The 17,978-nt window shown below is 44.8% G+C and overlaps 1 protein-coding gene across 5 annotated transcripts in view; it reads right to left on the bottom strand.

The window, feature by feature from the left end:
• TNFRSF10B (TNF receptor superfamily member 10b) overlaps positions 1 to 17,978 on the bottom strand; it is a 104,406-nt gene that overhangs the window by 36,531 nt on the left and 49,897 nt on the right. For 2 of the 5 annotated variants that reach the window (XM_079771835.1, XM_079771834.1), the window contains exon 1: positions 115 to 501. The exons of 2 other annotated variants lie outside the window; for them this stretch is intronic. In XM_079771835.1, the coding sequence (XP_079627961.1) occupies positions 115 to 291 (177 nt within the window). In that variant the 5' untranslated portion in view covers positions 292 to 501. Of the gene's footprint in view, positions 1 to 114; positions 505 to 17,978 lie in introns of those variants that run through there. One more of the 5 variants, XM_079771836.1, reaches the window with a different exon arrangement.

The following is a 17,978-nucleotide window of genomic DNA, read 5'->3' as shown; positions in this document are numbered from 1 at the left end:
CTCTGCCCAGGGTTGGTCCGGCCTGGGCAATCCCGGGCATGCCCCTCCAGGACCCCGTTTTGTCTCCTTGGCCCCCCGCCCCCCCTCCCGCCAGGAGAGGCGACGGGCACTCACCAGCACCAGGAGACAGGACAGGATCAGGGTGCGGGGTGCCCAGGGCCGGGGCCGGGCTCCCCGCTGGGACTTCGGGGCGGCGGCGCGCCCCACCGCGCGGCGGGAAGCGATCGGTACTCGGACTCCCCGCGGCCACGTGCGGTCGGGGAGCGCCGCCGGTCTCCGTGTCAAAGCCATCGCGGGTCTTTTGTGGATTTCAGGGGAGGGGGCGAAGGTATGCGAGGTGCTCAATCTGAAGAGGCTCGCCCGATTTAGCTTACAGCTAAATAAATGAAAGGAGGTGACTGAGGAGGAGCTGCTGTGACTCACTTCCTAGATTAGTCACGGGGCGGGGGAACGGGGTGCCAAGTCCAAGCCCTCCCTCCTGATCCTGTGACTAAGGTATCGCTTTTCAACAAGAATCCTGGTAAGTCCAGGTCCATACCGTGGCTTGTGGTCTCAGGTGCTCAGGAACCCATTGCAGCCTCTTGTCTGGATTTTATTTTCCTGTTAGATTCTTTTTCTTTTAATCTTTATTGTTGAAAGTATGTCCCGCCTCCCCCCCCCCCCCATTGACCCCTTCTAGCCGAACTCCCCACCCCCACCCCAGGCCTTCACCACCCTATTGTCGGTGTCTTTTTTTGATCCCTTCCCACCTTCCCCCGCAGTCTGTTCGATGCTTCTATGTCTCTGGATCTATTTTGTCCATCAGTTTATTTTGTTCATTAGATTCCACATATGGCTTAGATCATGTGATACTTGTCTTTCTCTGACTGGCTTATTTCAATTAGCATAATGCTCTCCAGGTCTCTACCAGGCTGGCTCAAAGGGTAAGAGATCCTTCTTTTTTACTGCTGCATAGTATTCCATGGTGTAAATATATCACAGCTTTTTTTATCCACTCATCTGCTGATGGGCACTTGGGCTGTTTCCAGATTTTAGCTATTGTAAATTTTGCTGCTATGAACATAGGGGTGCAAACATTTTTTCTGATTGGTGTTTAGGGTTTCTTAGGATATATTCCTAGAAGCAGAATCACTGGGTCAAATAGCAGTTCCATATTTCATTTTTTGAGGAAATTCCATACTGTTTTCCACAATGGCTGGAAAACAGCCATTCCTGCCAGCAGTGAACTAGGGTTCCCTTTTCTCCACATCCCCGCCAGCACTTGTCATTTGTTGATTTGTTGATAGTAGCCATTCTGACAGGTGTGAGGTGATGCCTAATTGTTTTAATTTGCATCTCTCTGGTGATCAATGACTTTGAGCATTTTTTCATGTCTCTTGGCTATCTGTATTCCGCTTTGGAGAAGTGTCTATTTAGGTCTTTTGCCCACTTTTTTTGTTTTGTTTTGTTTGTTTGTTTTGTTAATCCTCACCTGAGGATATTTTTCCATTGATTTTTAGGGAGAGTGGAAGAGAGGGAGACAGAAACATCCATGTGAGAGAGACATTGATTGGTTGCCTCCTGCACAAGCCCTGACCAGGGCTCAGGCCAGGGAGGAGCCTGCAACCGAGGTATGTGCCCTTGACCAGAATTGAACCTGGGACCCTTCAGTCCATAGGCCGATGCTCTATCCACTGACCAAAACCAGCTTGGGCAGTTTGCCCATTTTTTACTGGATTGTTTGGATTGGATTTTTTGTCTTCCTTTTGTTAAGTTGTATGAGTTCCTTGTATGTTTTGGATATTAACCGTTTATCAGATGTATCATTGCCAAATATGTTCTCCCATACAGTGGATTCCCTTTTTGTTTTGTCAGTGATTTCTTTTGCTGTGCGGAAGCTTTTTATTTTGATGTAGTCCCATTTGCTTATTTTCTCCTTAGTTTCCTTTGCTCTGGGAGATATATCCATAAACATATTGCTATGAGAGATGTCTGAGATTTTGCTGCCTATGGTTTCTTCTGGGAATTTTATGGTTTCATGATTTACATTTAAGTTTTTTATCCATTTTGAGTTTATTCTTGTGTATGGTGTAAGTTGGTGGTCTACTTTCATACTTTTGCATGTACCTGTCAAATTTTCCCAACACCATTTATTGGAGAGACTGTCTTGACTCCATTGTATGCTCTTGCCTCCTTTGTCAAATATTAATTGAGCATAATAGCTTGCGTTGATTTCTGTGTTCTCTGTTCTGTTCCATTCATCTATATGCCTGTTCTTATGCCAGTACCAGGCTGTTTTGATTACGCTGGCTTTGTAGCCTAACTTGATATCTGGTATTGTGATTCCTCCAACTTTGTTCTTCTTTCTCAAAATTGCTGGGGATATTCGGGATCTTGTTTAGTTTTAGTTCCATATAAATTTTTAAAGCATTTATTCTAGATCTGTGAAATATGCTGTTCATATTTTGATAGAGTTTGCATTGAATCTATAGATTTCTTTGGGTAGTATGGATATTTTAATGATGTTGATTCTACCAATCCTTGAACACAGTATATTTTTCCACTCGTTTATATCTTCCTCTTATCTTTTTCCAACATCCTGTAGTTTTCCAAGTATATGTCTTTTACCTCCTTGGTTACCTTTATTCCTAAGTATCTTAATTTTTTTGTTGCAATGGTAAATGAGATTGTTTAGTTTCTCTTTCTGAGAATTCATTATTGGTGCATAAAAAAGCCATCGATTTTTGGTTGTTGATTTTGTATCCTGCTATATTCCTGAATTAATTTATTAAATCTAATAGTTTTTTGGTGGCATCTTTAGGGTTTTCTAGGTATAATATCATGTTGTCTGTGACAGGTGTGAGGTGATACCTAATTGTCATTTTAATTTGCATCTCTCTGGTGCAGACTGATGCAGCCAATTTGGATGCCTTTTATTTCTTCTTGTCTGATCGCTGTGGCTAGGACTTCCAGTACTATCATCACTATATATTAAAGGCTAAAAAGCTAAGTGTCTGTCCATCCAACCAGTAGCTATGACACACACTGACCACCAGAGGGCAGATGCTCAACGCAGGAGCTGCCACGACGCGCACTGGCCATTTAAAAATAAACGGCACCACGAACCTGGTGCCGACAAACCAACACTTGGCTTCCCCAAGTGGGACATAGGCCCTGCCACCACCCCTGAGTGACACTCCACCAAATTGAAGCCAATGCTGCCAAGACCCCATGGCACAAAATGCGGCCATAGCCAAGCCCAGCCCGGAAATGGTGACTGTGGGCACCGGGTAATGATGTCACATAGCAACGCCCGGCTTCATCTCCCTAGCGACTAGCCAGCCTCCTTAGAGTTTCTTCAGCCCAGAAACCTGACTTGCTTTAGAGCCAGGTGCAAACATTTTACAGTTTAACCAAATGTTTGTGAAGCGTTTTCCCATGCTTCATCTCATTTGATCCTCACGGAAGTCCCAGAGTAGGTAGATAGGAGACTTGCTAGAATCCTATATTCTTTTCATTAGCCAGAAAAATGGAGATTTAGAAAGTTTAGAAACTTTACTAGACTGAAAAGAAGAAATGGTGGACCTTGAAAATGACTTTAGGTTTTTGCACTATGCAGAATTATAGTCAAAAACTGCTACAGTTAAATATTTTACCCTTTGTTCTTCCTGCATGTTCTACAATAATAACCAGCTTTGTGTTAATATTTACTGCTGTGTTGCTGACAATTACCTGAAAGAGAAGTTGGGGTGCTTCACTGGGCTGGAAAAAGTTTAGCTAAATAAAAAAGCAGGTCTAATTAAGCAAGTTTATTCTATATATATAAAAGGCCAAGTTGACTTGTGCATGCACGATACATATAAAGCTCTTGCTGGCACCATTCACATTTGTGTGTTTCGATCTGTCATTGTCAATAATGAATTTGGTTGACACTTCTATTATAGAGAAAGGGTGACTAGGGATATTAAAATATTTCTTCTAATTAATTTCCTTTCAATGTGCACGAATCGGTGCACTGGGACATGAATATTGAATAAGAGTACTAAAAGTGTTCCTGTTCTTAAGGGAAGTGGTTTTAGTTTTTGCCCATTGAATATGATATTGGCTGTAGGTTTGTCATATATGGTCTTTATTATGTTGAGATATGCTCTCTCTATTCCCACTATGTAATTCAAGCATAACATTGTTATCTATTAACCCTTTGCACTCGCTTGCTTTTTCTCGATTCCTGCTACCGATGCTAACCGTGTCGAGTCACACTCAACATCCGAGTGCAAAAGGTTAAGCCTTATATCATATTGTAACTTGTTTACATCCATCTCTGGATTTGGCAGTGGAGAAAAGTTTTGGTTAGTTGTTAACAAATGTCCGATGACAAACAATGCCATCTTAATTTTGCAATATACTGAGTTTGGTGGTGTTATTTTTTTCAATATATTTTATTGATTTCTTACAGAGAGGAAGGGAGAGGGAAAGAGAGTTAGAAACATCAATGAGAGCCCTAACCGGTTTGGCTCAGTGGATAGAGCGTCGGCCTGCGGACTCAAGGGTCTCGGGTTCGATTCCGGTCAAGGGCATGTACCTTGGTTGCGGGCACATCCCCAGTGGGGGGTATGCAGGAGGCAGCTGATTGATGTTTCTCTCTCATTGATGTTTCTAACTTTCTATCCCTCTCCCTTCCTCTCTGTAAAAATCAATATAATATATTTTTTTAAAAAAAAGAAACATCAATGAGAGAGAAACATCAATCAGCTGCCTCTTGCACACCCCCTCCTGGGGATGTGCCCGCAACCAAGGTACATGCCCTTGGCCAGAATCGAACCCAGGACCCTTGAGTCCTCAGGCCGATGCTCTATCCACTGAGCCAAACCAGTTAGGGCATGGTGGTGTTATTTTTATAGTGAAGCAACAGCCTTGCAGGAAAACAAGAAGGCTTAATAATAAAACATTCAACTTCTTCATTAAAAAATAAAAAGAATGTCTGTTACAGCACATTTCAGATTTGATGTACAAAAGAAAAAGAAAGGTAAAAGAACCCTTATTATAAACCCTCCTCCACTGGGGAAAAAAAAAAATCTGCTAGTAGATGAGCCTGGTTCAGAGGATTGGTGGCTGGTAATGGCCCTCAGCCAGAGGCACTGAAACACACTACATGGGCAATTCTGGAGTCCTGGGTTCAGCATGTGGAGGGGAGGAACAGGTGTCAAAGGGCGGATCTTTAACAGTAACTGGGCAGGGAGGGGAGTGGTGTCTCCACAGGGATGGAGGAGAAAGAGGACAGGTGATGAGAGACAGTAAAACCTGAAGATGAGCAGTCAGGGACAGCTTTTGGTATCCCTGACCCTCAGTTTTCCTATTGTAAAGGGACACAGGCACATCCTTCAGACATGTACACTGTTTCAGTAGTAGAGTAGGAGTAGCTCTGCCATAAATGGAACACTGGGCTGTCGAAGGTTCTAGCTCTTCTCTGAGTGATGTGCCCACATTTCCAGGAGTCTTGATGGTTATTCCATAGCCTCACCTCTTCCTTCAGTCTGGCTTATTGCAGGGGTACTGGTTTATTAAAGGTCCATCAAGACATTAACCACACAGTTCCAAATCCCTGTTGGTATGAAGGATGGCATCTGAGACATCTTGTCAACTGTCTGCAGTGATAAGGCGACCGTACCGTCTCCCTTCCTTCCTTTCTTCCTTCTTTGTTTCCCGCCTCCCTCGTTTCCTCCCTTTCTTCCTTTCTTTTACACTGTAAATTTTTTCAGACATACCAACAGCTGTAGAAAATAATACAGTGATTTGCAAATGCTATCACTGATAAAGGTTTAATCTCCAACATCTACAGGCAGCTTATGCAACTTAATAAAAGGAAGATAAATGATCCAATAAAAAAATGGGCAACCGACCTAAACAGAATATTTTCAAAAGAAGACAGAAGGAAGGCCAAGAGACACATGAAAACATGCTCAAAGTCACTTATTATCCGAGAGATGCAAATCAAAACAACAATGAGGTACCATCTCACACCTGTCAGAATGGCTATCATCAACAAATCAACAAACGACAAGTGTTGGCGAGGATGCGGAGAAAAAGGAACCCTCGTGCACTACTGGTGGGAATGCAGACTGGTGCAGCCACTGTGGAGAACAGTATGGAGTTTCCTCAAAAAACTGAAAATGGAACTCCCATTTGACCCAGTAATCCCACTCCTGGGAATATATCCAAAGAAACTAGAAACACCAATCAGAAAGGATATATGCACCACTATGTTCATAGCAGCACAATTTACAATAGCTAAGATTTGGAAACAGCCTAGGTGCCCATCAGCAGATGACTGGATCAGAAAACTGTGGTACATCTACACAATGGAATATTATGCTGCCATAAAAAAGAAGGAATTCTCATCATTTGCAGCAACCTGGATGGAATTGGAGAACATTATGCTAAGTGAAATAAGCCAGTCAATGAAAGAAAAATACCACATGATCTCACTCATTTATGGATAATAAAGAACATTATAAACTGATGAACAAAAAGATAGATACAGAGACAGTAAAGCATCTAACAGACTTTCAAATTACAGGGGGAAAGTTAGGGAGAGGTGGGGGAGATAAGAAATCAAATGAAGGACTTGTATGCATGCATATAAGCATAAACAATGGACGCAAAACTCTGGGGGGTGAGGGCATGTATGGGTGTGGGGTGGGGGGGGCAATGGTAAGATATGTACACATATAATACCTCAATAAAAAAAAATGTAAAAAAAAAAAAAGAAAATAATACAGTGGACTTTAATGTCTTAATAATTTTGCCTAAAACATAAAATAATTACAAATGCAGTCAAGGGGTCTCCAAATTTTGTCAACCACCTTTTCCTCCCTGTAGCAAATTCTTTTCTAGTGGTTGCATCTCTAGTTTCAGGAGACACACAGGAATGGTTTCTTGCGCAAATATAGCAACATATGGAAAGAGAGTTTAAAACTATGAAGTACATTACATATTTCTAACACATTATCTTACCTAATAATAGAGAAACATGTAAATTGACCGTACCTTCGCTACACCCACAGCCAATCAGAGTGAGTATGCAAATTAACCCAGCAAAGATGGAGGTTAATTTGCATACACAGCGGGGCTGGCATCGCCATGGCCAGCTCCTGGGGGCGAGGAAGGCCGGCACCAGACACTGCCCACAAGGTACCAGTCTATCGGGCAAGGGAGTGGGGGGGTGGGCAGCACCAGACGCCACCTGAGGGGTCCGGGTCCATTGCAGGCCCCAGGAGGGGCAGCGGCCTGCCTAGCCACGCCTGCGGGGCTCCGGGAACATCGCAGCCCTAGGGAGGCATGGCTGGAGGCCTAGCCACTCCCTTGGGGCTCCGGGAACCTCGCAGCCCAGGGGAGGCATGGCTGGAGGCCTAGCCACTCCCTTGGGGCTCCGGGAACCTCGCAGCCCTGGGGAGGCATGGCTGGATCCTGGGAACATCGCAGGCATGGGGGTGCTGAGACCCAGACCAGGCCTCTGGTCACAGATTCACAGCTTTGCGGAGACCAAGGGCAGGGATCTGCCTCACCTGCAGAGAGAGAGAGGTTCTGCAGTGGCCCCAAGACTTGGGTGGGCCAGGCCAGGGATCAAGGAGTATGGAAGGAAGCCCGGGAGGAGGGGCAAGGACCCGCAGCTCTGAGGCAGGGGTTGAGGAGCAGTGCCACCTCAGTGGAGGGGTGCCGCACTGCAAGGTACTGGACTGACTGACTTGACTCAGAGAAGCTCCCAGTGCTAACTGGCCTCACCCAGACAGCCTTTTGCATTTCAGAGGCAGGGACTCCTGCTCCCGCCTTGACCCAAAAGCAAGCCCCTGCCGCCCTGCCCCACAGCAGAGCATGCCTAGGCAGTGAGTGCTAAGCCTTCCACCTGCTCCGGAGACCCCGGGGGGGGGGGGGGGGGCGGGCAGGGGACGGGGAGAGGAAAGAATGTTGAGCATCTACAATGAAAAGGTGCTTGAGAAAGAGACTCAGAAGCCTAACAGGAAGGTTTGTTCTGTTTGTCTGGGGGCTGCCCCTTAGGAAGGGCAGAGAGCATGGCTCTGAGGGTTCCCTGTGCACTGAGTCAAGTTCCACAGCCAACTGGAATTGGCCTTAGTGTCCTGGTCTGTAAAATGGATTAAGCATGTCCCAGTGCCTTCACTGAGCTTTGATGGCCAATTGAGATACTATATAAGGAAAGTGATGAAGAAGCGAGAAAGAAAAGGAAAGGTGAACAACACAAAAGAAAGACTGGAAGGAACCTGTAAACCCATTATCACTTAAATAGGGAATATAGTCAATAGTGGTATGATACCAGGTGGGCACTGGAAATATTAGGGAACACTTTGTAAAGCATATGATTGTCTAACCACTATTCTGTAACTAATATAAAACCTGAAACCAATACAAAATAATATTGAATGTAAAGAAATGAAAATTGGAGTGAAATTTTTATAAATTTCAAAGTTTAAATAAAGGCTGTAAAGGAAGGAAGGGAGAGAATAAAAAAATAGTGTTTTTCATTTTACCATTTTATTGTCTTTTCAGTACATGAAAAAGACAGTTGTCTTTATATGGTGCTTTTATACTTTTCTAAGTCATTATCTCATTTTAATTTCAGGGCAACTTAAAGAAAGATAATTATTCCCTCCACTATTCAAAGAAAGGAAATCTTGGTGTCTGGTCCCAATGATTCAATTGTCAAGCCCTTATTGTAAAGCAGGGTTAGTAAAATTTTCTGTGAAGGGTCATATCTATACTAATAAAAGCCTTGGGGGTGATCAGGCCAGCAGGGGAGAGTAGTTGGGGGCAATCAGGCCAGCAGAGAAGCAGTTAGGGGGCAATCAGGCAGGCAGGTGAAGAAGCCAGTGGTCCCGGATTGTGAGAGGGATGTCCGACTTCAGGTTTACCTGAAGTCGGATATCCCCTGACGGGTCCCAGACTGGAGAGAGTGCAGGCTGGGCTGAAGGACACCCTCCCAAGTGCATGAATTTCATGCACTGGGCCTCTAGTCCTACCTAATAAAGGAGTAATATGTAAATTGACCCTAACTCCGCTACAGCCACAAGCCATGCCCACCAGCCAATCAGGAGCAAATATGCAAATAAACCCAACCAAGATGGCTACAGCCACAGAGAGCAGGAGGGAGGCTTGGGTTTCCCCGGCAACAGAGGAAGCCAAGCTTTCCGCCTGTCCTTGCTGGCCTAAGCCTCCACTCAAGGCTACAAAGTTTCAATTATAGAAGGTAAACAAATCCAAACAGAAATGGCGGCAGCTACAGAGCTGGAAAGAGCAGGAGGCAACTGTTGCCCCTGGCAGTGGAGAAAGCAAAGCTTCAGCAGCCCTGGCTGGCCTAGGCCTCTGCTCCAGGCTACAAATTTTCAATTATAGAAGATACGCAAACCTCAACAGAAATGGCTGCTGGCCACAGAGAAAGCAGGAGGCTTGGCTCCGCTCCAGGCTACAAAGTTTCAATTGTAGAAGATACATAAATCCCAGATACCAGGGCCTCTGCTTGGGTTGCCAGGGGGCATGGCTGGCCTGCAAACCACCACAGGCCCCTCACCCAGGCCGCCCCACACCCCAAGGGAATCCCCACTGATCTGGGATACCCTTCAGGGCAAACCAGCTGGCCCCCACCCATGCACCAGGCCTCTATCCTATCTAATAAAAGAGTAATATGCAGATTGACCATCACTCCAACACACAAGATGGCTGCCCCCATGTGGTCAAAGATCCTGCCCCCATGTGGACACAAGATGGCCGGCACAAGATGGCCAGCAGGGAGGGCAGTTGGGAGGGACCAGGCCTGCAAGGGAGGGCAGTTGGGGGCAATCAAGCCCGCAGGTGAGGGCAGTTAGGGGTGACCAGGCTGGCAGAGGAGGGAAGTTGGGGGTGACCGGGTCTGCAGGGAAGGGCAGTTGGGTGGGACCTAGGCCTGCAGGGGAGAGCAGTTGGGGGGGGGACCAGGCCTGCAGGGGAGGGCAGTTGGGGTACCAGGCCTGAAGGGGAGGGCAGTTAGGGGCAAACACACTGGCAGGGGAGCAGTTAGGCATCAATCAGGCTGGCAGGGGAGTGGTTAGAGGGTGATCAGGCTGGCAGGCAGAAGCGGTTAGGGGCAATCAGGAAGGCAGGCAGGCAAGCAGTTGTGAACCAGCAGTCCTGGATTGTGAGAGGGATGTCCCAGAGTGGAGAGGGTGCAGGCTGGCCTGAGGGACACACCGAACCTCCGCCATGCATGAATTTCACGCACCGGACCTCTAGTTGTTTATATTACAAGAGGAAAGCCTTCACTTTCTGGTCTTTGCCTCCTATAGCCTCACCTCTACCAGCCTCTCCATCCTTAGCTTTTACTCTCCTTTTCTATGAAGACTCTTTCTCTCCCTGACCTCCAATCCAGCCAGTGGCTGCTATTTGGGGCTCATTCCTTATGTCCCAGGCCTCACCTTGAAGGGAATGTCCTCTTTTATCTTCTCTACCATCCTTATTGCAATTACATTAGAGTTTTTCCTTTATTCCATCTCATCCCCAAAGTTTTGTCCTTTCTTGGAAATATGCTAGTCACTTGACACAAACATTTATGGCTTTCTATTTTCATTTTTTCCTTTGCAGACTGTATATGTTTTTGCAGACTGGACAATTCTGTTAACATTCTTAACCCACCCTCACCCGTTTTTTGTTTGTTTGTTTGTTTTACTTCATATGTCTTTTTGTTTTTATTTCTTTATTTTGATCGTCACCCAAGGATATTTTTCCATTACTTTTAGATAGAGTGGAAGGGAGGTGGAGAGAGAGAGAGAGAGAGAGAGAGAGAGAGAGAGAGAGAGAGAGAGAGAGAAACATTGATTAGTTGCCTCCCACATGTGCCCCTGCCCTGGCCAGGGATCAAGCCCATAACTGAGGTACATGCTCTTGATTGGGAATTGAACCTGTGACCCTTTGGTGTGTGGGCCAATGCTCTAACCACTGAGCAACTGGGCAGGTCACTCTTTGTTTTTTTTTAATACAAAGAGTGTGCTCAATAACTTTTTTTTATAAATCTTGATCTTATGGAGACATAAGTTTGTCCCAATGTATTTTTTCTTCACTGGATCCATTTAGGCTTCCCAAGCACTGTTATTTCTAATTATGAAGGCCCTTGATGAAGGCGGCCAGAGTTGGGGGCTGCAAATGGGAGGCAAGGGCTAGGCAAGATTGCCAGAATTGTCAACTTCCTACTTGTGTCTTACTCTGAATCTATTTTCTGCTGCTGCTTCCTGCTTTCGGCCATTTGTATTTAAATATTTGCTGTGCAAAAAGCGAGACATCTGACATTACTTATATTCGAAGTTCCCCCAACTTTTCTCATCCTGTCCAAGAAAAGTCTTTGATCATTGAATGGCTGATTCTGAGCTCTCGCTTTCCTGGGAACCTGGCTGCCCAAAGGAGGGTTAAGGAGGGCTTCCTTGAGCCTTTCCCCCTTGGCCACACCTGAATTGTACCGGGTAGAAATCCTTTTCGCCCTGTCTTGTACAATGGTGCTGCAACAGACAGGAACTGAGGAGTTTGGAAAATCCAGAGTTGGCTTTTTTATTACCATGGACATGGAGAGCCACAGCCTGAGGACCTGCTTGTGGGGGCATCTGGATGGAGCAGGACAGCTCTGTCCTCACAGGCAAAGGGAGCTCTCCGTGTTCCCAGTGACCGTGGGTAGCATCCAGGACCCTCCGTGGCACCGTGTGCATGTTTCCTAGGCATGTTCAAAATATCCATGACTAAAGGTATGATGACGGCAAACAGTACTCACCATAGACGTAAGGAATCCAGCTTCTACTGGACACCTAATATTTACCTGACACTGATGTAGATGCTTTACGTCATTGTCTTATTGGGTTCCTGTATCAGTTTCTGTGAGGAGGTATTAGCAGCCCATTATTGCAGATTCAGAAAGCTGAGGCCCTGAAAGACAATGACACTTGCACAGGTGAGGTTCCTACCTTTCAATAATCGAACTCCAGTGTAAACCTCTTCTTATTCCAAATTCTGCTTTTTCTCTCCACTGTGGTAAATCACTGAAAAGTTCACCCAGACAATGGGGCCCAGGCTGCACACTTTTGCATAGAACACTATCGCCTCTGTGTGGGAGGGGTCCCATGTGGTTTCACTTCCTTATTCAAGGTTCCAAGGAAGGAACCTTGCCCGGCGCCTGACAAACCCATGTGCTTGGTAAATGTTGGCTGTTCAAGTGAATGAATGAAAGAAGGATCACATTAATTCTGTCGCTCAGAACATGCACACAGTGCCAGGGAGGGTCCTGGATGCGACCCACGGTCACTGAGAACACGGAGAGCTCCCTTTGCCTGTGAGGACAGAGCTGTCCTGCTCCATCCAGATGCCCCGACAAGCAGGTCCTCAGGCTGTGGTTCTCCGTGTAAGGTAGCTAGCTGGTCAGGGAGGTGGCAATAAAAAAGCCAACTCTGGATTTTCCAAATCTCTTCAGTTCCCGTCTGTTGCAGCACCATTGTACAAGATAGGGCGAAAAGGATTTCTACCCGGTACAAGTCAGGTGTGGCCAAGGGGGAAAGTTCATCCCTTTTGTCCATTCTCCACTTCCTGGGCGTTCCTATAAGAATCCCTCTCCCACCGTGCTTCTACCTGCTATTGTTCTAGGACAACCTTAAACTTAGATTAACGAGAGCAAAGGCCTTCGCACAATAGTACCAATGAGGAGCAGTTGCATTACTATCAAACGGATAGGAAGAATTGAGAGGTTTTGTCAATATTTTTCTTATCAAAGAAGATATCAATCCAAGCATTTTATTACAATTCAATTAAAGTATGTGATTTTCTTCAAATAAATTATTTGTATTTCTTATCAAGGTGAATTCTTTGTATTTGATGTATTCTGTAAACCTGATGAATTAGATCCTCTAGTAAATGCATTTTTAACTGTTTCTGCTAAGGTTTTCAAACATTATCCAGACATAAATTTATTTTATTTATTGCAGTTTAACCTTTTGCACTCGGATGTCAAGTGTGACTCGACACGGTTAGCATTAGAATAAAGGAATCGAGAAAAAAGCAAGCGAGTGCAAAGGGTTAAACCTTAGAATTTTTAAACTATGCAATCATATAGGAGGAAAAATTGTGATTATTTTACTTTCTCCCTTCCAAGAGTCTTGCCTTTTATTTTGTTTTTCAAAAAATTATTTATTTTGGACTAATTTAAAATTTCAAACAGTTGAAGAGACAGTACAGAGGATTCTCCTATACTCTTCACCCAGCTTTCCCTAATATTAATATCTTACATAATAACCATGTAACATTGCCAAAACTAAGATATTAACATCAATATAATTAGTTTTCCTTTGTTGTTGTTGTTGTTGTTAATGCTGTTAACTGAACTACAGACTTTCCTAGGATTCCACCAGTTTTTCCTCTAATTTTTTTCTGTTTTAGAGGCCACATTGCAGTTAGTCTGGGAAACTCTTTTTTCTTTTTGCTATTCTGATTGGGTGTGTTTTGCTTCCTTATCTTCCAAATCTCTGACTTGATCCTCGGCTTCATCTACTCCACTGATGATTCCCTATAAATTACTAGAGGCCTGATGCACGAAATTCACGCAAGGGCCTCTGAGGGTCGAGGCAGCAGCCCCGGCTGCCACTCTAGCCCTCACAGCAGCAGCCCCGGAAGAACGTCCGGAAGGATGTCTGGTCTAATTAGCATAATACAGTTTTATTATTATAGATTCTCCATTTCAGTTAGTGTAGCCTTCATTTCTGACTGGTTCTCTTTTATGTTTTCTACCTCTGTTTTTCTGTTTCCTATCTCTTTGTTGAAGTTCTCACTAAGTTCCTCTACTCTTCACCTAAGAGTATTGTGCATCCTTACATGTGCAGTGTTTTGAACTTTGCATCTAGTAGATTGCTTGTCTCCATTTTGTTTAGTTCTTTTTCTGGAGCTTTGTTCTATTCTTTCACTTGGAACATATTTATCTCTTCATTTTGGCAGCCTCCCTGTGTTTGTTTCTATGTATTAGGTAGAGCCAGGTTTGGTAGAGTGGCCTAATGCAGTAAGTGTTCTGTAGGTCCAGTTGCACAGCCTCCCCGATCACACAAGCTGGGCACTTGAGGTGACCACCTGTGTGAGCTCTGTACACCCGCTTCTTGTAATTGAGTCTTGATTGCTGTTGGTATGTCAATGAGAGTGATTTACCCCCAAGCCAATTGACTGCAAAGATTGGGATCATGGACCACTGATCTCCAACTACTGTGGAGAATCAACTGTGCAGGGGCTCACCCCACAGAGCAGGACTTACATCAGTGGGGCTCTGGTGCCCACTGAGTCTGCCCCTTGAGTATGTTGCTTGTGGAGGTGGTTAGGTAGTGGTGCTTTGAAATGGTCTGAAGCTGTCCACTGGATGTACTGGCTCTGAGGCCTCCTGGGAGGTGCAGACCAAGGTCAACTGCCACTTACGTTCTGCCCACAGCCACCCAGCATGAGCTACAAAGTGATCTGCAGATGGTTGCTACTTGTGCTGGGTTTGGAGGTGCCCAGGCAAGGCCAACCTGTGAACCATAGTGGGCTGCCACTAGTGCCAGACGTGGGGCCACTTAGCAAGAAGTACAGAGCTTACTGAGGCCAGATGCTGCTTACTTGGGAGATTTTAGGAAAAATCTGAAGCATGAGCCAAGACAGGCCATTCATATGGAAAAGCCACTGGAAAGAGCTTGGGTGGACCGAAATGTTGGGTGGAGTGGAACCTCAGGGAATCACCAAGGCAGAGCAAACAGTGTGAGCCAGGTTGATGGCTCCTCAGAGGGAACCTCAGCAGCTGATAAATCCCTCCCAATTTTTATCCCCCACACCTGGGTGTGGACCAGCCTGTTCAGCATTTGCACTTCTCCTACCAGTCTTGAGGTGGCTTCTTTAATGTCCTAGTTGTAGAACTTCGATTCAGCCAGATTTCAGGTGGTTCTGAATGATGGTGGTTCTGTAGTTTAGTTGTAATTTTGATGTGGTTGTGGGAGGATTCGAGTACCACATTTACCTACACTGCCATCTTGACCATAAGGAAGTTGTCTTTTATTTTTATTTCATGTATTATTGCATATGCTGGAACTTTTAGTACAATGTTCAATGATGGTTTGAGAAGGTAGGCATTTTGGTTTTGATTTGGTTTCTTTGGGAAGGCCTTTCACCATTACTAATGGCACTGGCTCTAGTTTTTCGACAGAAAATTTTATCATGATGTATGCATCCCCCTATTCTGATTGGTTTTAAGAATAAGTGCTGCCACCTCTTTCTTCTGCCGTTCCTGGTGCTGCTTCTGTGCTTGATTGGTGTGGATCTGGTACCTTTTTTGTGAAGTGACAGATAAGGAGACTCCAGCACTTGCCATGGCCAATAAAAGTCCAAGGAAGGAGTCAAAACCGAGAACAACTGTCGTATTAATTTGAAGGTGGCAGAGCAGGATGGTTCTGTGGTGCCATGCAAGACACCACTTAGTCAACGAATGAAAGCCTGTTGCGAATGGCAGGGTTTGCCAATGGGGCAGATCAGATTCCAATTTGACAGGTAACCATTCAGTGAAACAGACACATCTGCACCGTTGGAAATGGAGGATGAAGATAGAATTGATAATATTCCAGCAGCAGACGGAGATGTCTGGTGAAAAGGGAACTCCAACTTTACTCCGGAACTCTGTTCCTTCAGACCAAGACACTCTCAATTAGAAAACCACAATTTTGTTTCACCACATTCACTTGAGGATTCCACTTCAGCTTTGACAACTGTAGTGGAATTAAAATGTTTTTTATTGAGATAGAGAGATTTGTTGTTCCACTTATTTATACATTCATTGGCTGCTTTTACATGTACCCTCATGAGGGAATGGAACCTGCAACCTTGACTACTACAGTCAAGTTTTCTCTTATTTTTTCATCTTCCCCTTTTTTCCTTTCTTGTACATAAAATAACTGATGTATGTGCACAGCCTTTTCATTTTTTTAACTAAGTGGCCAATGGTATGTTTTGATCAACATCAAACAGAGATGGGATGGGGAAAAATACTGGTTCTGTGGAAATGCCCCCTTTCTCTATTAGTGGCATGCCCATTCAACACTTATTTTTATATTCCAGCAAATTATGTTTTTTCATATATCATTGTAAACTAGGGACAATGTTACAACTTTTTTGTATGTAGCTTATATGTAGGCTAATCTGTCTTTTAATAGGAATAAATTACTCTAAAAGAAATAAAACCTAGATAGTCCTCCCTTCAAATCAAGCATCTTGTTATTTAAATAAACTTCTTATTTAAAATGAGGGTGGGAGGGGAGAGGATGAGAATAGGTATTTAATTTTGCTAAATGCCTTTTCAGTTTCATTGGGACTATATGATGTTTTATTTAGACTAATATGGTACATTATTGTTAGTCATAACACCTTCACATTCTGGGATAAGCCTTTAATTTAGATTTTCCAAGGTGCCCTTATATATATTCCTCTGTTGAGTTTTACTAAAAGCCTGTGAGGAATTGACTGTCTCTTATAGGGATGAATGGGAATTGACTAGAAGGGGCAAAGGGGATTTTCTGGGGTGGTGGAAACTTTGTCCTGATTGGGTGGTGATTATGTATGAGTATACAGTTGTCAACGCTGAAATGGAATCCTCAAGTGAACCGTTTGCTGCATATATGAGTAAACAGTGGCAGAGATGTTGAGTTATGCAGTCTGAGAGATTCTGTCCTTTACCATAAAGACCCAAGAGGGAAGGTGGCAGCCGTAGTTCACACAGCTGGATGATGTTTAATCATATTATAATCCAGGACTCCTGGTTTACATTCAAGGTTACAGGATCCGGCAAAAGCTGAATGGTCTCAGATGAGAAGATTGAATAAGTTAAAAGTTGATGCCCTGGCCAGGTAGCTCAGTTGGTTGGAACATGGTCCCAATATGTCAAGGTTGCAGGTTCCATTCCCTCATGGGGGTACATGTAAAAGCAGCCAATGAACGTATAAATAAGTGGAACAACAAATCTCTCTATCTCAATAAAAAACATTTTAATTGTCACTGATCTCCTATTACTTCTTAAAAATATATAACCTCGGAGGCGCTTCCCACATTGTAACCCAACCTACTCACTGCCTCATCGCTCCTTCAGCAAGTCCAGTGGGCCAATGGTCCTGACGAAGGCCCAGGATGCCCTAGAGAGGGTATATGCGGACTTCAGAGCACCAGGAGGCTGTGGCCTGTGGGTGCCTGGCAGGTGGGTGGCGGGCTGGGGTCTACATGGTGGCAGGTCTGTAGGGTCTGGCTGTCTGGCTCTCGTGCCGGGCCACCGCCTACTCCTATGTGGTCTTCTGCAAGGGGCTGACCTGCACGCTGCTCATCTTCTACTTGGCCTAAACTTCCCCTACCTCTATGTATTGCGTCTTCCATGATGCTCAACATCCACTCCAAAATTTGCTGAGGTTCCTGACCTGCCAGCAAATGACCTGCCTGACCACCTAGGGCTGGGATCTTGTATGCCAGGTTCCCTCCAGGCTGGCTTTCCTGGGAGGGCTTTGTAAATACTGGATCCATAAGTAAAGTCGCCCTCGATTCCTTATGAGTGCTTTGTCACCACTGAGTCATTCTCAAATAGGTTCATATGGAGATCAACTGAAGACCTTCCACGGACTGAGACAGGCATGTCCTCGGGCTCCCTGCATCAGAGAACACAGCATGGAGTGGAAGAGAGACTCTGGGCACCTGCCTCACAAAAGTGCCGGGAGAGGACTCGGACAAGGTACTGTGTAGCCTTTGAAAAAGGAGAGCCCTCGCCTACCAGATGCACTTTCCCGGGTGAATAAACCTGTGGTTGATGTACACGTAAATTCACAAAATGAGACCTTATCATTGGAAATGAAAATTGATCGGATTGAGGCCAACCTCATGCTTCACAATGGCACCAAAGTACTTGCATATTTGAAAGAATCAGTAAGAAGAAAGTCTGCTTCCAC

This window comes from Cnephaeus nilssonii (assembly GCF_951640355.1).
Source record: "Cnephaeus nilssonii genome assembly, chromosome: 5".
Classification (NCBI taxonomy): Eukaryota; Metazoa; Chordata; class Mammalia; order Chiroptera; family Vespertilionidae; genus Cnephaeus; species Cnephaeus nilssonii.
This window is presented reverse-complemented; position numbering and strand designations above follow the sequence as displayed.